The 21,155-nt window shown below is 38.9% G+C and overlaps 1 protein-coding gene across 16 annotated transcripts in view; it reads right to left on the bottom strand.

The window, feature by feature from the left end:
• LOC117231636 (voltage-dependent L-type calcium channel subunit beta-2) overlaps positions 1–21,155 on the bottom strand; it is a 93,530-nt gene that overhangs the window by 17,609 nt on the left and 54,766 nt on the right. For 12 of the 16 annotated variants that reach the window (XR_004493007.1, XR_004493006.1, XM_033490243.1 and 9 more), the window contains one exon: positions 1,344–1,460. Coding sequence is in view for 14 of the 16 variants with exons in the window: in XM_033490243.1 (XP_033346134.1) it covers positions 1,344–1,460 (117 nt within the window). In the remaining 2 variants the exon portion in view is untranslated. Of the gene's footprint in view, positions 1–1,343; positions 1,461–5,727; positions 6,295–9,574; positions 9,963–12,767; positions 13,429–21,155 lie in introns of those variants that run through there. The other 4 variants (XM_033490255.1, XM_033490256.1, XM_033490257.1 and 1 more) reach the window with 4 other exon arrangements.

Here is a 21,155-nt window from a genome sequence, read left to right as displayed (position 1 = left end):
AACGATGAGAATCTAAAATATACATATTAGGTCGTCCGAAAAGTTTCTTTCGTTTTATAAGGAAATAATGGATGCACAACATTTTCCGTTTTATATTGTTTTATCGAATTACGTATGACCCATTTTATCTTATCAAAATAAAGATCACAACTTTTCGGACAACCTAATATAATATTCGCGCGATAGTCAAGATGTTAAAGAGCGCTTAAGAGCCAGATTCTCGTTAGAAAATTTTTCTCGAAGGAATATCAGCGGTAATATTTCGATAAATAAGCTAGTTTTATTGTTTACGATATCGACTTTTTTATTGGGTCGTGTAGCGTAATCCATTATATCGCAACGATACTCGTGCAACAATAATTTAAGCATAAAGTAAATGCCGATGAGATCACGGATGATCGGTACATTGTCAATGTATCATGTGACACATCGGCAAAGAATAAAAGCGTAATACAGTGATAGGGTGCTGTCCGCATTTGCTACGTCGTTCTACCACTCGAAGGTCGCGGCTATTTAATCAATATTCATTTATTGTTTAGCCGAAGGTGATTCGACTGATGGGCCGTGTATGCTGGCCAACAAAAGAGTTTTCATAATTCAGACATGACCCGCTCTGTTATTACTTGGTCTAAATACTCGCCCTAATTCTGCGAAACTTCATGCTCGTACCAGGAAATTTATCGTTGGAACGTAGGATTAAGTTACATTCGAATGTTCGTAAATATATAAGCTCGAAGATTCGAAGATTCGAGGATTTAAATGGTCAGAAATTTTTTAATTCGCAAACCAAAAGAGATTTTAAAATTCGGTGGATCACAAGTGTGCTCCATTCTCCATACTCTGCACTATTCAAAAGCCCGTTGATACAAAGTTGAACACAATTAGGCGATCCTGTACGTACACAGGGAAGAAGAGAGGAGTGTGACGGAAACATCTAGACAACCGATCCGATAATTACCAATTCACCGAGTTCGAACGCGTTGCACCGACTATTAGAAAGGAAGGTACAATTAAAGGCAATAGTATCACGGCTGGCAACGCGATATATTGCATTTGCATCTATCGTCGAAAACAAAGGATCACGAGTCGCTTAATTGGTTTCGCCAAGCGGTCTCCGCGTGCGAAATCTCATTGGTCTGGCGCGCTTATTCATTGACACGCTCCTCATTCCTCGGCGGACAACTTACAGACTTGAACGTGAAGGCGGCGTCAGAGGCAATGACGCTGTTCGGAAGTAGTCGATCGATACCAAACGATTTACGAAAGACCGGTGGAAAAACAAGCCAAACGGGGGTGGAGGAAGGAGAGGTGAAACTGGAACATGCGAAAGATCAATGACTCACCCTGGCTTTTTCAAGTTGATTGAGGGCCTGCCTCTCCTTCTCACGACGCAAGCTCTCTTTCTCCTCGTCCAGCGAGAGATCCGAGCTCGGCTGTGAGTAGTTCGAGTCTGCCGAGCCCTGAAATACAAAATAAACTTGTTTAAATCGCGCCTCCAAGCGAAATCCATTATTACTTTCGAATCGTTATCGAATAGTTTCGAACCGAGTACAGTAACGACTCTTCCCTGATTTTGTGATAATAATATACTTCGTTTTTTCTCAGAGTTCACAGATTCCAAAAAGTGAATGTTCTCGTTTTATTTCTATATATATACAATATGTTATTATTTTTACAAACGGTAATGTAAAACGTATTAATAACGTTGGTCGTTTTTTGATAATTTTAATATACTCTATTTTCTGTCAGGGTTCACAAAGATTCCAGAAAGCGAGTTTCCTTGTTTTGTTTATTTTATACGTCCAATATGTTGCTTTGACGAATAGTAGTAAAATGCGCGGTTGGTAAAATAAAAGTTTGAACGAATAGAATTTGGAAAATGGGAGACTTTTACGCTACCAGTTATTATGGTATTTTGTCAGTTCTTGTTTCACGGAATTTGTCAAACACTGGTAACTACTGCGTCACGACTCTGGCAAGATTTTTCGCGAAGTTCGTGTTCCAAGAACTACAGGGAGCCCGATGTTTTGCCCACGGAAGCCTTGGAGAAGTTCTCAAGGACTTTGAGAGTCGGGGACCATTAGCTTAAAAAGAGAAGTTTCGTCGGTTCTGAAGCAACCGTAGCCGTCTTTGCAGACCCCACTTCTTTGCAAATATTTTAACGTGCTAGTTTGCAACGGCTTGTTACTTGAATCGTTATAAACGACGAAATTCTTGTTTTGCACAATTTCTCATTTCATATTTGTTTTGATATCTAGTCTCCAATTTATTGTCGTATTTCATAAATTGCTCGTACTTCTGTCATAGGAACGTAACAAAACGCAATTATATACGTTCGACTTGGAAAAATTCAACGTTTGTACAAATAAGTGGATAATACGCGACTAAGTAGAGCGGACCGTACCTGGTCGGACAAGCGTATATTCATTAGGTACGTGTTTATCACGAATTTTTTTTATTTCTAGATTATGAAAGGAATTAAATAAAACGAAACAGTGCTCAGTAGACTGTCTAACATACAATGGTATGTAAAAAAGATTTGAATGCATGCTAATGTATACGAGTATCGCTATGTTTCATACTATGCATTGTTTATCACGCTCTATTCTGGGATGTACATTATATTTATGCATTGCTCTTCAATGTCAGTTATAATTCCATTTTGTAAAATCGTGATGTTTCTTCCCCGCACTGTATCTTTTAACTCCCTATGATAATATAATAACATCTTAGTTAAATTTATAAGTGTCAGTGCAACACAATGCCAAAAGTACGCGTTACGAAAGTGTTACATATACTTCACGATTAGTTCCGTGTGATTTCTAGAATAATCGCGTGGCAATTGGGCAAACAACACCGGAAATTATCCGCGACGAAAGTTAGGATTCTATCTATACGTTAACGCACGCTGCGCAATTGGTTGCGTCAACTCGCGGAACATCCTGCCAAACGTTTCAGGAACAGCTCGTAACGCAACCATGTTGGCGACAATGTGACAAAAAGGGATGTTGGACGGTCAATTAATTGCCCGTACGACGAATTAATTGGATCGATTGCGTCGAACGCGATGGAAGACGTATCGATGTCGAACGTTCTCGAGCATGAAGAGACCTGGAAATTCATCGAAGCGAGAAGACGCAATTTCTAACAATTTTATCGATTCCAAACCGAAGACGACATTGACGTATTGATCCACCTTTCAAAGTCAAAGCTTTTACCTGTCCTGTAATTAGATACTTAATTAAATGCAAAGGGTGCCCAGCGTGTGTCGCATCACTCGGGCGAACGTTCGATTTGCATTTCAGCATGGTGCATTCGGAGGCAATTTCGAATTTCGTTATATAGTATTAGACGGATGAAAGTCGAATTCATTTACAAAATGATTCCCTCCTACTTCCCCTCAGCCTTCCTCACCCTTAAATGGGATCTTTTTTCTGTCGTTCTCTTTCGCTCTTTCTATCGGGACGATGAGTTCATTCGGTCGGGGCTTGTAACCATGCCAACGGCCTTTACTTAATCGTCTCTCTACCTGTTCCCCGTGCGTGACTGTGTAAACTCGTCTATGCGTGCCACCACGACCTTTTTCGACCCTCCGGGGGATCACGAGGACTGGAATGCTCTCGAACAATCGCGTGTGACGAATTTTTAGCCAGAGCATTTTTGTGTCATTGGGTAATACGAATTTCTATATTGGAAGATTAAATTAAGATGATAGGAATTTATGGAAGAAGATAGGGGATGGATATGAAAATATCTTGAAATATACTTTCAAGTTTCTATGTTTCTTGTTAACTGAGTCAGTTGACTTCAAGTAGCTTCAGACCACTGTACTAACGTGAATCTGTTATTTTACTCGTCTTAAAACGTCTTGTCGAGTTCTCAGCTATTTCTTGTCGTGAAAAGAGCAACAGCTACTAGGTAATGTAATGTTACTTCCTATTACCTTCTTGCCTCTCTAAACTAAGTTGACTGTAAATATATGCCATTCAGACATCCATTTTCATTTAACTTAAATGTATCTTAGCTTGTAGCGGTATTTTTCAAAATAAGGCCGTGTCTGCTCCATTTAAGTTCTGCATTAAGTCCGCTGAGTAAGTTTTTGATTACTGTCTTTCTAAAAGCACATTCAGCGTTATAAACGATAGTAGTAAATTATAAATTAAATCTGTTGATTAATTTTCAGACCATTGTCCTTCTAAAAGGATATTGGCCATTATGAACGCTCCAAAAAGATGAGAAATTAAGTTTGGGTACCTTAAATCATCCTTCTGAGCGTATGACGGGCAGATCTGGGTTAAATATCCACTCAAAATCAGATTACTCGAACTTAAATGTCTTCGCGTCAAATAACTTGACTCGTGTGTACACAAACTTCAAGTCGAGTTACCTCAATTGAATTTGAAGGAGACCAAAGTGGTAAACGATGGAAGATGGAAATGAAGTAAACGTTAAGTGTAGAAGAATGGCGAGGTAACGCAAACAAAGTACTAAAAACTCGACGCGGATAAAAGGAGGATAAAAAGAAGTCTGTGAATAGGACGAAAACAGCGGCTGCAGGAGCAACAGAGCATACTGGAAACGCTCGGTTTCACGCTCAAAATGTAAACCAGATCGATTTAGATTGCAACGTAAAGGATCGAGGCTGTGCAACGATAGCACGCCTGGCCGGTTTTATTTCACGCCAGGCTGATTAATGTAAAACTTGTATGACGCATCGCACGCCACGGAAAATCCTTTATAAAATCGAGAAAATGTATGAAGACGCTTCGCAGGCTCCACGCTGCTCCCTTGCAACTAATTTACTTTGTGTAAGGAGGCCGATTCATTGACACCCTTTATGAAACGTGTACGCCGTACGCGTTACAAGTATTATCTTCTTATAACCTTACCTGTGTGCCTGTGTCGTGTATTACAAAAAAAATAACATTAAGGTGAAAGCTAAAACGAGATCGTTTTTCTTCGGAATATAAACGAGAACGATCACCTTAATTAAATTGAGAGAATATAAATAATGATGTTCGCGGAAGCTTCAATTTAATTCAGTTAATTGCTACAAGTTTCAATATGGATATAATAGTTGAATACCATAAGTGAAATGAATACGATGAGTGACAATTTCCTTGTTTTATAGAAATTCACTATATCGTCAATCAATTCTGCACTAAACCTTTCGTTTGATTTTTAGATTAATTATACGTCTCTTTTATGATCTTGAATATTTAACAAATATTAATAACATTAGTTATACGAAGAACTGATACTATTCCTTTCTTACAAAATATCATCTATTTTCAAAAAATTCATATATCATTTACTCAATTACTTTGTATTCCTTTGAGACGTTAAATAAAAGTTACATAAAATCATCCAAATTGTCATACGTTTTACCATGTGATCGTCAATTATTAATATGAATTTCTTTCATTCTCATGTTTAAAACCGTATGGAAACAAATGATATCTAGTTGAAAATTAACTGAATAATGGAAGAACATTAAAATTAACAATCACAAAAACTGACAATTGAAAAAAGGAAAGTTTGGAAAATATCAATGAAGAATGGAAAAAGAAGATATAAAAGAAGAGTAAAGGAGATGAGGAAAGGATCTTCTAAAGTATCTACATAAAATTTCCAATGAGTGTCAATTAATCTCTACCAAATTTTCTTTTATGACCATAGCAAGACACAATGAAAAGAGACTTGAAACGACGATTGTCGGTAGTGTACCTGCGTAAATAGCTTGTTGTAGCCAGAATTGTGTTGATTGTATCCGATCATCGCCGGAAGCCAACGCCGTCGTCGCCAGGGCCGTTGTTCGAGTGGCTTTATCCACCTTCGCCGGGCCCTTCGACTCTGTTATGGCCCAGTTTCGTTCTCTGAACCGGCTCTGTGGCACGACGTTGATCCGCTAAGCTTTCGCTTAGCACACGCTACCGCATTGCGTCTTTTTCTCCTCTGCTCTGTTCGTTCTTTCAACCAATGGAACAAACTTAGCAATAGACTCTGCCCCGTTGGTAAAAGTTTAACGTGGGATTTTCGCGGCGTTGCTACGCCATGCTGGCCGGCGCGAAGGCCGTGCAGCCAGTGGAACTTCACCTCAGGCGCTCTTCCACGACTTTTTCCGCTTCCGTTTGCAAGCCATCCAAACGCCAGTCGCGTTTCTACTCACAGCTTTTCAGCTTCATCGCACCTCGAATCGCACCTGGTGCTTCGACTTTCGCGTCCATCGCGGATTTCTCCGCGAGACGAGATCGCTTCTCGATGATCCTCTTCTCGTGTTCAGCTTCGAACACGCTGTCGACAAGGAGATTCTTTGTTCAATGTGACAAACTTCGAGATTTTGACGGATGAACGCAGACACGATACTGATACGATGGTGGTTCGAAATTTCTACATTTATCAAATTTCGAGGGGAATTGTATTAATTGTATTATTGAATATATTGGAAATTATATTATTGGATATGTTATTTGATCTTCTTGCAGTTGTTTAAAATTTCTCTATTGAATATTTCAAATATTATATTCTAGATGGTTTACATTTTCTGGACTCGCTTTATTTTACTACCATTATCAAATCTCAAAGGAAACGTTACTGGATTCAAAATTTTAGAATACAGATATTCCCTTATGGTAGTATAAAGTTTAACGTACGATCAAGTGTAGTCCGAATGGGTCAAGTGTATTATGTTCCACGTGGTTTGAGTCTTCTAGACAAAGTCTATAACGTATCGAATATTTTGCTCTGTTACTTTCACTAAATTAAAGAGGAGATTATCGGATTCAAAATTTCCAAATATATGTCCTCTTATCGAAATCCTCTAAAATCTAAGTAATCCACTTTTACCAGTATGTAATAACATATAACCTCGCTCATCTATATAATCCACTATATACTTCCAAAAAAGAGAAGATAGCGGAAGAAAAGCTTCAGAACAAATATACGTCACAGTCTCCTAAATTTTGACAAAAACCCTCGCATAATTCATGATATTTCCTAAGTATCCTTTCTTTCCATTCTCTCTCTCTCTTTCTCTCTCTCTAGATACTCTAAGACTTTTTATTCTCCTACATATTATACTTAAAGAACGGTCAAGGAGAGTTACAAGAAAGGCCTTTTTCGGATCTAAGCAACCACCACCATAACTCTATTCCTTCTCCTCTAATGGTTTCGCGACGAATCGTCTGGTAGAGATTGACACCGGTTGGTCGGTGCCAGACTGGCGGTCGTTTCATCGCTGTCACAAAATATGCTGGTATAATTGCTCTTAAGAGGAGGATCTTAACGAGGGGAGACCGTGAGCTTCGTCTTTGGCTCCGAGACCTCGCCTAACGACTGCTCGTCCGTTAATTACATCGTAGCAATTAAAGTAACGACGGTTGGAGATCGCGTTGTTGTCCGTGGACGTGGATGCCTGCAACATCCTCGACACGGTCGATTTGATCGGTCGCGAAGTCTGGTCACGTAACATGGAAACTACTGGGCCATCTCGTATCATCTATATATACAATGGGGTACGTTACTAATGATTTTAAAACCAACGAAAACTATGACAGTTGCTGCGAATAAGGTCAAAATACTACAACCAACGAAGATGTCATAACGAACGTGACAAAGTATTATTCATTGCGTTATTAGTTTAGTTGAATCATTTATTTATTCATTATTTGTAGTACGAAATATAATTCTTTTAATTATTTTGCTATATAATTTTAATTATTAGTGAGCAAAATACTCGCAACCGATTATCCTTGAATACATATATATTATGTATTTTTATGTATGCTAGAACGAACTGATGCTACAATGAACAAAGTTTTAGAAGGAATTAGTTCATTGTAGCATAGCCCACTGTATATAGCCGAGGTTTATTTCATCGTTTGTTCATGAACGCCTTTAATCGATCCATTTTGATCACATAGTCGAAGTTCAAAACGTTCACCATGGCCCTGTTGCTTGACTGCGGATTTTTATCCATCTGCGTGTTATCCCAAGAAAAAATCCTGTAAGTAGATTTTTATCAATCTTCTCGCTTCAATATTGCTTTATGACATTGTTCTTTGATATGACACAATCAAAGGTAAACAAATTTTGCTAGGATCAAAGATGATACTTTCTAAAACTACTTGTCAGGTTAAAAAAGTTTTGTCGTTCAGATCGCGACTATTCAGTCAGATACTAATTAAAATTTCGTTGAGATAGATTGAGATAAAAGAAGTAAATTATACAAATGAATTTTATAAATTACAGGTCAACTGATTATTTAATTTCTATGCAAAATTCTAAAATTGAGCGCTTGAAGTCAATAACCTACGACTCGTCACTCGTCGGTTCACTAATATTATTAGTTAATAAATTATCGTGCAAGAGAGTCTTGGTTCGAACTAGATTGAAACATCGTTCAGACGATACGACGCTTATGTAAATCGACGGTGTGCAAAGACCTTGTTACGTGTTTAATAGCTGAGACCGAAGGATCGAGCTGGTAAGGCTTCGATTATGGGTGGTCACGATGAAAGATCGTTAAGAGGATTCCAGACTTATGGTCAAAGAATGGATTATACACGTGATGTTATGGAACAAGGAGCAAATTCCTTCGCGGAATTTCCAAATTTCGGGAAAGCTAAATGAGACGTGAAAATAGAAATTACATTAATATCATAGAAAACGTTTCTCGAGCAACGAACGAAGCAACGTCACGCAATTCCCTCGATCATTCTGGATAATTAATTAGCGAGGTATTCTCTATCTACGTCGTAGGCTTAGAAATCCGTCAGCGGAGGATCGAGGACGTTACGATTAAAAAAAAAAAAGACTCGACTGTCTGGAATTATCAGAGAGGGAGGGCAATCGATTTCGTTGACCTCTTTGTTACAGTGTACCGTGTCGAGTGCGCTATCCTTTTGTAAACAGTGGACGATTATTCAGCGAGAAGCAACGATTCACGATTATCGAGATAACACCCTCTGTATATCATCGCGCGATTATTACTCGTGGCGTTAAGAAGATTCCGAGGGACACGTCGAAAGAAACCCTCGTTCGCGAATAATGGCAGTGTCCTTTGAAGAATAATAGGATGTCCTTATCCAGCCAAGTGTCCTCTTTGTCTTCCTCCGAACAACGACGCGTAATTTGCTCAAAGAGCGTCGACGATAAGCACCATAAAAAGGGAGGAATAAAAACGAAGAAAAAAAGAAAAGACGCTTGAAAAACAAGGGAGAAAGGCGAACACAGAGAAAAAGAGAGACAGAGAGAGAGAATGTAGACTATCCAAGTAGCGATGTAGACGTTTCATCGCTTCAAAGACACTCGAGAGAGACGAGACGGGTTGCGAATCCACGAAAACTCGAACGGGGGTCTATGAAAGCGGAGGACGCTCTCGGAAGCGGGTCAACGACATCGTGGAGTGGCGAGTTCATGTTCATTCGATCGACTCGGCCCGCCGCGAAGCGTTATCAACATTTATCGTAAAAGCCTGCTGCCTGCGTTCATCCTTAGCCCGGTTTTCCTCCCGTCTGACCAGTAACTGGACGAATCTCCTTCCACGCGTTCTATGTTACTCAACGGTGTATACCTGCGTTCGATCGTCTCGCGCGGAAGTAGATAAGGAAAACAAATATCAACAGCTTGGAAACGTCGAAAAGTGGCCGGGGTCGCGTGCGTCGTCCGCCGAACCTCCCGGCACTACGCGTGTTCCCTTCGTGGAGTAGAACAGGAAGCACGTCGAGATGAAACAAATTGAAATTCCTCGATCACCTTCCAGTGAAACGATGCAACGTGGATCGTTGAAATTCTTCTGCTTTTTTCTTTTTTTTTTTTTTATTTTTTATTCGAACACACTGAACTTGCGAATGCGATATCGGTGTCGTTTCGAAATGGCACACGCGCGACTTGACGATGATGGGGGGACGACGTTCCTTCGCGTACTGACACTACGTGCTGTACGTCCCCGCGAACTCGAATCGCGTTCCTGCCTGGGTTAGTTGATACATCGGCCTAAGGGTTTGCCGACTCACCCGCTCTGTGGCGCCACCGAGGAAGCCGGACGACACCCCCGTAACTATATCGATCCACAACCCCTCCTCCGTCCCGATCCTTGCCACCCATTGCGACCCACACGACAACGCCAGGCCACTGCACCCTGAAGGCAACGTGTCCTATCAAACTGTACGAATACACGCGTTCTTGAATACATTTATGTGAGTGTGTGTATGCGTATACACGCTTACTAGGCGCTTGGTAACATGTATGCGCCGAGGACGATCGGAGTCGAATCGCGAAACCACGAGACGTCTTCGCCGCCGCTCTGCGGTCAAAGGTTCCTCCGACCGAAAGTGTGTCATTCGGATGAATCGAATATTTAGCCGATAAGTTTGCCGGGTCAAAGAAGGCCGGTCCAGAATAGAAACCAGCTTTCCGCGTTACGAAGGGCAGAGATGTTGCGTTTGTTGATTTCATAGCATAGATTTTTCTGCAGGTGGAGAATAGACGTTTTTTTCAGAGATTGTGGAGTATGCATCTTGAATTGGAATTTAGATTGGACGATTTTGTTCTTTTTGAGGAATATATCGGTAGATCTGTGTTTGGATGTAGGTTGTTCGTTGATTCGATAGCAGATTTTTTTTTAGAATGCAAAGTAGGGATTGTTTTTTTGGATTAGAATTTACCGTGGAATTTCTCTTCCTCTTTCTTTAGAGAATTGATAAGTTTCTGATTGGATACACAATAGTTGGTTCGTTGATTGGACAGCGAATCTTTCTAGAGGCAAAGTAAAACATAGTAGAATATGTATATATCGATTGATTGGAATGATTGCGTACACGTTGGATTGGAATTTACCTTTCCTTTTTATTTAGGAAATTTATAAGTGTGTTTCTAAAAATTTGCTTATTAATTTATTGAACAGGCATCGTTTGCAACGCTTTGCATTGTTTATCTCGATTTATCTTGGTTTATCTTTTCTGTAAGAAATTCATAAATATGTTTAGATATAATTCATTCCTTTTGTAATAAATATTTAAAAATAAGTGTAAATTAATCGTCTCGGAATATTTTCCTTTTTCCTAAGAACAAGATTATTTCATTTGTATTTGAATATAATTACGTTAAAAATACTAGACAAACTGAAGAATTTGATGAATTACCCTGACAACGAGAGGGGAGTGGAAATCAATCGACTAATTGAATTTCTGACATTAATGATCGATGACAAGCTCGGTATTCCAACAAACAAGATTGAATCTACAAGGATTTTGAACCGGATTTTCCGTGTTAATATGACGGAATTGTCAGGGAATCCAATTTATCAACAAAACCCTATGACTCGTATCAACGAGACCTTTTTTTTCGCGTGAGTTACAGGTTGATTCAGGAACTGGGTCAAACCTACTATACATTGTACGCGTCGTTCTTTCACCTTTGAATCTTTCTTCCGGAATCGTCGGGGCTATTACGAAAAAGCTTCTTCCCTTTAAAGTTTCCTGTTTTACAGACACACAGTACCGAAAGGCTATTATTACGTAAATGTCGCGACGAAGAGCGTCTTGTTTCGAGTAAAGAAACAACGTCTGCCCTTCTTTCTTAATTAGACGAACATAATTAAGAGATAAGATTCCAGAGTGGCACGAGTTCAAAGTTAGACGTAATTGTCTGTTTCGTGTGGCAACCGCAAACTGATTGAATCGAAGCATCCTTGAATCGAAGATTTCTACAGCTTTACTCGTTCTATATTATCGTGTTCGATATTTCGACTAGAAAGTGGTAGACATACACACGTTTGATCGGTTATATGCAAGGAATGAAGACATATCCAATTTGCAAATGATGCAAAACAGACATTGCAGAAGGCTGATTTGGCAAACTTGGCGACCAAGAGGACACTCGTCCGACGAAGGACGTCGCAGCTATTTCAGTAGAAAGGCGGCATTAGAGCATCCTGTCATTTAAAGTAGAATTTTAAGAATAGATCGGTTACACAAGGCACACTTATGAAAATAATCTTATTACACTCTTAGTACGTTCCGTCGAATTCATTTTTTCTTATCTTATATCGACTACGTCGATACCATTATTGGCACTGATACACACTTTGAATTAGAATTTGCATTGAAATTCCAATGCCTTACCACAGGAGCCAACAACTTGCACATTCACAATTTTTATATAAAAGGGGCGATATTTAATCTCATTCCTTTCTTCCATTTTCATTTTAACTCTTTCAAGTTTAACAAGATTATACATGTCCTCCCTATCTACCCTCCTCAAAGTAACGTTTAGAAAGACTGTTAAATTGTAATAATTTTTCTGATATCGCTGAAACCTATTGGAACGTAATTCCATAATAAATGGAACTACATACATTTCCATTCCAAGCATTATACTCGACCAAATACCTTTCCTCAAATTAGAGTGGATTATGTGCCATCGTTATAAACCACACTATGCGATATATTCTATTTCAAAAAGTACCATTAATATATTCCCTTCCTCAGATTTGAATCAATTACAGACCAAATCGCTATATCTATTACTATAGTCATGAAAAATGCCTCGAAATATTATCTCTGTGTTAGACATTAGCTATTTCGCCAGAATTCTTACGTCCCTCAATTTACTAATTTATTCGATATCCGCAAAAATAGTCGAATTGAGAAGACTGGATCGATAATTCGAAGCAAGTAGAACGTCACACTCTACTTGCAATTCCTCCGATACAAATTGGGAGTTAGTAAAAAAATACAACAGCTCGTTAGTCTAGTTTCGTTTACCTTCCTTCTGCCAAAGGGCTTGTAGTGTTCCCGTCTAGCTGGTCGTCGAAGATGCGCCATTTTCCGGTTGCGCGGATCGCAGGAAACTCGCAAAAGGGCGGAGAACTCGCGTGTACCACGTACTTTCGTCGATACAAAGAAGGCTGAACAATCGGATGAACGAAATCCGTTTACACGATCGCCTGCGTGGATCAGTTTTCGTCAGCTTCGCGAGTCCATCGACTTCCGGCACGAAGTACGTCGGGTCCTGGTTCTAAACCGCATTTATCACGGGCCGGCTGTCAGTTGCTTTTCACTTCACACGCATGTACACGCCAGACTGTTATTCAGTTTTTGTCGTTGATTGCGAGGGATGCATTGGAATTCGATTTTCTTCGATTTTTACGATTCTTTCAACGGCAAGTGGTTAGTTTCAAGGAACGAGAAACGATTGTTTGCAAGGTATGGGATTCAAGAATAGAAACGATTAACAGGCTTGTTCGAGAGATCTTTGGATCAATGCCGAACGCTAAACGCGATTGCTCGTGACGTGTTTGGGGGTATATCGAACGCATAAATCTCTGGCCTTAACCTTGACTTTTCATGTCGAACTTTTAGGTTTTAAAAAGGGGGAGTGGGAATGGAATATTGAAATGTATATCGGGAGTTAAAAATTAATTGGCAACTATATATGTTATTGTAAGAGAGATGTTATGTGGAAGTGATATAAATTATTCTTGAATCATTTACAATTATATATTATGCATAGGTGTGTACAGAATGTTTCATCGGTTATGATATTTTGCTCTGTCGTCATCAAGCCAATTATCAACTGGACCAATGAAGAGAGACCAATGAGAATTCCTATAAATTATGTATATTTAATGTTACGAAGGTTTATAAGACTAATATGAAAACTTTGTTATTGATTGTCATGAAGAATCGTAATAATTCTGCGATTCTCTGATATGAATTTATGTTTGGAGAAAATTCAATGAAAATTTTTTGAGACGCAAAGAAACAGGAATGAAGATGGAAATTTAACCTTTTAAAGAAAGTTTCAGTCATAGGATTTTTTGAACTCATAAATGAAGAAGCAAATTTAAGAATTTAACGCTTCTGATGGGCCTGGAATAATAAAGCTACGTAATCGTTCGTTCAATAAAAATTACTTTCATTCATTGTCTTTTACATATTTCGAAGAAGCCACACGCGGTCAGAGTTTTCTCTGAAAGAACATTTCACATGCACCGGCCTAATATTACAACTCACTACTACTGGCTAAACAAACGTAAGAGGACCTACCACTACCAGTTTAATGCATCCCACGCTCATTCATATCTCTCTACACCCAACTATCTCTGTTTTCCCAACAGAACCACAATTCTTCGTCCGTAGAAATCGATTCTCTAACACTTTACGTTACTCTGCTAACACACTGCGTGTCTCGACCACGTTAAAATCCACGTAGTCACGTGTGTCCGCCGAACGAGATGACTGAAGAAACACAACGGGGATACACGATTTCTTGGACGATTTACACGCGGTCAGAGGTTCGATTCACGAAACACGCATCCGCGTCCTTTCTTCATCCGTGTCTCGAACAAGTAAAATGGACAGACACTGATCGGTGAGAACTGGGTGTACGGAGACGAAAGGCCGGTACGCTCGAACGTGTGCTACTGGTGCGACGAGTAGCTTTTGGAACGCATCACGACCTCCTCCGCTATAAATAAAACGGTGGCCGCCACACCGAAAACTCTGCCAGCCAGCCGGAGAGTGCTCGAGCCGTCGTAATTTTCCTCGTTCAACGAAGGAACATGGGGAAGAGGAATACCAGCCGGTTAGAGGTAATTCCTAGAGACCGCGGAATGTGAGTCAGCCCGTTGGCTTTTGAGCCGATACTCCTCGATAACATTCCATGATTTAGGACGTGCATCCCCATTTCCAAACATCGGAACACTTACTGAACAAATTCGTGAAACGATTAGAAAATTGAGAAGAGTATAAAAATCACTACATAGCTTGGACCATGGATTGGACTGCGGAATTTTTGTAAATTCATATTTTCGTGAACATAGCAAATGAATAAAGAAATACCGATAAATTTTCGATTATCTTATCTGATAATCGAACAAGAACTGGTATTTTCCTACTGTAGAACAATAAATAATATTCTCTATATCTTTATAGTTCTTAGGAACAAGAACATAAAATTCTAATCTATTAATCGTTTCTATATAGTCCAGTTAATTATCGTACTTTATATGAGATTAATAAGTATCCCAACACTCGTGAATCACTGACCGTGCTTTCTGAAGGGAAGCCGGAAACGAAATCTTTCTTATATATCAACAAAAGTTCCATCAACTATAGAAGAAAATATAGAAGTCTGAAAGGTTCTAATTGCGAGGGTGACTGGTGAAAAAGATTGTTGCCGAAGATTGGAAAAGTCAGCTTGCTGGTAATGTTATAGGGAGACTTGGGTTTGATGAGTCAGGTAACATCGGCTATAAACGAGTATTGTAATCGATAAGTAGGTCTGGGTTGTGTCTAGGTTGAATCGGCCAGCGTGCTACTAAAATTTGTCAAAGCTGAACAGACCAACGCCAAGGCAAATAATCCCTACGATATTGTTGTTTTTGACGTGAAAATCGATGAAATCGGCTTGTAGTTTCGTGTCACCATCCTATTTATTCCCACAGACGCATAAATCATTTTGTTTTTTCATTCAGAAATTCTGGCGATTCTCAAGTTTCGCTCGTCTCGAGACTTTCACGTCATGAGATTCTTACGTGAGAATCGTTCTTAAATCTACAGGAAAAGAACAAAAATATCTGTAACATTATATGATTATTAGCTTCTATAACTGAAGAGCTGTTATACAAAAGCACAAAAAAATACTCTAGAATTTGTAATCTAGTTCAATTCAGCATATCTCAATTTTCTTTAACAAAATATTCATCATACTACACAATTACTATAATTTGGCCTTGTGTGTTTAAATTATTACTAAGTATGTAAGCTGAGGAAATCAATCCGACTTAAATAACGTTGGAGATGTCTGAAGCCTGATCAAATCATTCTCCGTTCCCATTTTCGACCATTGAATTACCATTAAGTCACCTAAATTAAATATTTCAAGATAAAAATTCAAAATATTTAACAATTATGAAACGAGATGTAACAAATGAGAAATGAGATAATCCAATGTAACAATAAAAAATTAGAGGAGGAAGATTCGAGATTGCGCTCGCAGCGCAAGAAGTTTTTAAACTGATTTCCCTTCCGGCGAAAGATATTAAACCAGGAAGGAAGGATATTTTTCCAGGATTTAGAGTTACGCGCGACATTAAATTGAAATTCTTCGCGCTGCAAGGTCTAATTACTAGTGTTTTAATCAGACACGGGGAATGCAGATTCAGCGGCTCACTGTCAACGCTCGCTTTTCCGCCAGCTTGTCAAGAATTTAACTAGGTCAGCTTTTTGTTTTGCCGCTGGGGTCAAGACGCGGCCTCAGTGATTTTTCTAATCGTCGTTAATCCTTTCTCCTTTCTTTTTCTTATCCAGCTGAATGAAAGTACAATCTAGTATAACTTAACACTGTTTTCAACGGAATCGAAACACTTCTCTTCTCTGCTCAGATTTTTGGCGAAACGTCTAATAGTGATAAAACGCCGGAGGGTAAATAAGGGAATTGAATTATTTAAATAAGGATTCTTCGACCTCAAATGCCAAACCCTAAAGTGTAGACGAGCCACACGATGGCGCCTTAAAGTTTTTGTGCCAATAGACGTCAGTAACCTTTGGCACTGTGCGTGGCTTGTTTCTGAAAAAAAATTCCTTTACATGACGAATCGCTATCCGTCAAATGGAACTTCAATGTCGAATAACTTTACAACATTCGAAATAAAATTTTATGCGAAGTTGAAAAGTGAAAATGTCTATTCTGATCGTGAAAATTATCGCAGTAGTATTAATGATTATTTCAATAAATTTCTCTTGTTTGGTTTCTTATGATTCATGTAATCTATGCTTGAAGACTGATTGTTGAACGTATTTATTTCGATAATAACGTTTGGTCAGAGACGCGAGAAAAATCGATCATCAGTTTCCTTAAGAAGGTAACTAGAGATTCGTTGGAATGGAGGCGCCTCGTACAATGCGTAGCCGCCGCTTGTGGTCGACTAAGCAAACTAAGAACTACGAATGTTCCTATTTCCCGCCGAAAGGATATCGGCGATATAGAATCCTCTTTTACCGACCTACGATAAAGCAAGTATAACATAAAGTATTATGGAAAACTGAACAGACCGTCAGATGACTCGAAGCAGCAGAACGACGTCTACAATGTCGACAGAGTTTTATTATACATTTTTATATTAATATTCTAGAACACTTTTCTTTCACTCCCTCTCTTGAAGAGTTGACAATTATAACGCAGAATCCATAAACTATAGAATTAAGAGACTGTAAGATGAACAAATTATAACTGAAACTCAAACAGCCACATATCTGTGTTTTTCATTTCAAAATTGCTGTTATTATTCCACGAGAACTGAATGGTATATTGTTCAACGAATCTTTGCTTTGCCAGAAAAGAATCTGAAAAACCTATTAGCAGGATTGCCATCAAGCCGGAGGCTCTTTGAATAATCGCCTCTCTCTATTGTCATCGAACGGGAGCGTCTCCCTCTGTGTCGAAAGAATCAATGCTTAAATGTACAACCACCGAAACTCGTTACTTCTCTACCGAATGAATTCACAGCATTTTTGAGCGGTGCTTACCAAAACGTTTGTCGTTTTAATTATTCACTAGTTCCTCGACATCTTCACTCCCATTTCCATAGTAATTACAACTGCTAACTTCTTCTTTGTACTGGACTTTTCATGGACTATCTGTTCATCGAATCTTCACCGTTTTCTACGAATCGCTTCAAGTGGATGGGTTCTTCTGAATCATCTTGGACGCTGGGATAAAGTTTTTTGAATGGACAGTTGAAAATTGAACTTAGAAGATAAATGAGGAAAAATGATGAAAAAAATATCTAATTTGCAACGTTTTAAAGAACAAAAATATCTACTTGGAAAATTCATATTGTTTCAAATGTACTAAAGGTAAACTTCAAATTATCTTCAAAAGTCAAAATGTATTAAAAATGTACTAAATGCAAACTTCAAATTAACTTCAAAGGACGGTCAATTAAAAATTAAACTTATGTACCAAATGATAATAACGTACCACATATCAAGAATATTTAACAGAAAAGTTCGTTCCATTGTAAATATTATTTATTCCTCCACTACACTATTCCAAATGTCAACAATATCGAACAATAAAACTAATAATATTCCAAACTCTAAAAGTAGCTATTCAACAAATTCCTAGTATCACAAACATTAAACCTGACTGTAAAGACTAAGCCACCAATTTAAGCACTAGAGATACCTAAATATCTCCCCTAATATTTCAAAAATAGAGTACTTAACTAAAAAATTCATACAATCCTGAATACAAAATATCAATATACCAAACCAAGAAATCGATACAACTCCAAATGTTAAAAATATCTACATTCCTATTTAATATGGATGATAAAATTTCAAAGACAAAGTGTTTAAAAAGCCAAACTAAAAAGCTTCTTACCGCTCTAAATAAACAACCAGCGAACAAACATCTACACAGTCAGCTTTTAAACGGTGGACCCCCAACCCCAGAAACATGAAACTCTCTCCCTTAATCATTCAGTGCCGCAAATGCCAACGTTCTTCCGCAAAACACTCGTGTTTCTCTTTTATTTACATCGAGGTTCTCCTGCATTCGTCGGAATGCGGTCTATGTATCATTCTAAATTTCATTTCCAAGCGAAACAGCGTGCACCCGTACCTGTATACGCTTTAGCTCGCGGTTGCATCATCACGTCGCTTCGTCTCCGGAAATGTAGGCCGCTTCTATCCATCGTGGTGAGCGCGGATTTAGCATCTCTAGCCATTACCACTTCTGCCCCTCCCCCCTTCTGGTACCCTTTCAGGCCGGTTCGTTCTGTCGAGAGAGCACGAGCCGATCCTGTCGATGCTTTTCCAGAGGCACGCGAGACACGCGAGACGATTCCGTGACACGGATCGCAGCTGCGACGCTGCACCGGCGGCAATAAACGAAGGTCGAGCCGTAAATTGTTCTCGATTGCGACGAATTAGCGGACGATCGCTATCGCGAGGCCTAAAATTATTTTCTTCGAGAGGCGAGTGCGCGATAATCGCGACAAACGAGTGTTACTCGCGTAATCGCTCTTCTAATACCAACTCCGTTCCCTCTATTAAATTAGGCTCTCCCAATGCAATTAAGAAATTAAAAGTTCGGTAATTTCGGTTGCGCTGACGCAAATGCCACTTGACTCATGGAGAATAGGTAACGGACATCTCTTTTCATTTACTGGCATAAGTACATATGCATATTTTACAGAGGATACATAAAATGATTTGGAGTACTTTGGAGTATCGTATTTTGGATCCAATATCGCTTATAAAGTGAGACGTTTTGATACAAATACGATTTGCAACACGGTGGTGAATTTGCAATAGGTGATAGCTCCTCCTATTTGTCGATGGTAGTTTGTATTGGATGAAGAGTGCATGCAATGGCACTGTGGAGTACTTTTCTGGGTATAATAGTTTTTATAAAACGAGTTGTTCCGGTAGGGATGCAATCTGCAATGTGTAAATACTAATAGGTAGTTCTTCTGTAGACTTGCAGCGTTTGATAGTGTGCGCAAGATGATGCGTTTGAAGCACTTTGAAGTGTTATTTGCAGTAGGGTCCTTTTGGTATAGAATAGTTTTTGTAGTACGAATTGCTCTGACAGAAATGCTATTTGAGGCATGAAGGACAGATGACAAATAGTTCGTTCTATACCTGAAGTGCTAAATACAGAATACATGCAGAGTGGAAAGTTTGGAGTACCTTAGAATGTTGTATAATTGTTGTATTGTATAGAATGTTGTAGAATGTTGTATTGTATAGAATATAGAATACATTTCCATGCGAATTAATACTTCTTTCGTACTTGGATAATCAACTAGAGGTTACATGAGATGGAATGTTTCCATTACTTTATAGCAGATTACATACGATTCCTATCGTACAGAATAGATCGTTAATGGGAGGAACATCGTATAACGCACAACGTCCCGCTTATTGCAGAGTTTGATATAATTAGAGTGTTCTATGCGGAACGTTCTATATACACTCCATATAGTAGCCTATATAGCGTGCTCTATATAGCTCTATATAGCTGTATACACGGTGTCTTGTACAAATTGCTCTGTACAGGGTGGCCTAAATACATAGTACCCTGTAACCCGAATACACACTGGTATATATCTAGCATGCTTTATATTCCAAATGCAAAATTTCCCGTGTCCGAAATATTTTCATTTAAAACGATGGCTCGATCGTTCTTCTCTTTTATGCCATGAACGTTTCGTCCAGATTGAAATACATCGACTCACGAAGATATTCGTATCGTCGAATGTGAATATTAATATAATCGGTAAAATTTCAAACAAACGTAGAATAAATATCTTGTACCTTTCGTATGACAGACATTTTCAGATTGGTTTCAGATTTTATTAATATAACCACACGATAGTCGTATCTCATTATAATATCAATGAAACTTCAAAAAAGTTTCGTATAACACTCATAACATATTCATAAAAGTCTTCTGTGCTATATGTTTGAATACATTCATGAGCCTGTGTACGTTATCTATCTCTCTTGTGCTAAAGATCTTTATATAACATAGAGTGTATTCACTATTTAGAAGTGTCAGATAATTTTCAGAACCCGGAAATTCTAATTGTATTCCGGCCGTGTCAATTTACTCGTGCGGCCACGATCCTCTCGAGTTACCACGTTCGAAGAACAACAGCAAACTTTACTGTTTTCGGCCGGCAGCGATAAACAGGGTCCTCGTAGTAGGTTTTAGTTCCCTGAACGGACAGTCGACAGACGGCAGATGGCAAGCACCTGACAGAGTTCCCTTTCGAAAGGTCCCTTTCCCTAAAAACCCAACTCTCTGTATCTCGATAAGATCTCTCGAAAATCTTCCAATTTTATATTACCATCGTTCGATAATAATTCCACAGAGAAATGAAACGTCGCGTCGCGTACATGGTTTGTTACTCGCCCTTGAACCGACAACGAAGACGACGGGACTGAGAATCATATGAAGGCGAATTAGATCCAATCGAATGATTAAGGACGACAGGCGACTGTTCGAGGTAGACCCGATTACCTCGAAATAGCGTAACTTGGATGAAAAATATACATTCCTGTTCAGAAATATTAGGACGGGCATAGAGTTGTTAAAACTTATTAATGACTAATTTATATTTGTATAGAAGAACA

The sequence above is a fragment of the Bombus vosnesenskii genome, unplaced genomic scaffold, assembly GCF_011952255.1.
Source record: "Bombus vosnesenskii isolate JDL3184/JDL3185 unplaced genomic scaffold, Bvos_JDL3184-5_v1.1 scf7180000013273, whole genome shotgun sequence".
Lineage (NCBI taxonomy): Eukaryota > Metazoa > Arthropoda > Insecta > Hymenoptera > Apidae > Bombus > Bombus vosnesenskii.
This window is presented reverse-complemented; position numbering and strand designations above follow the sequence as displayed.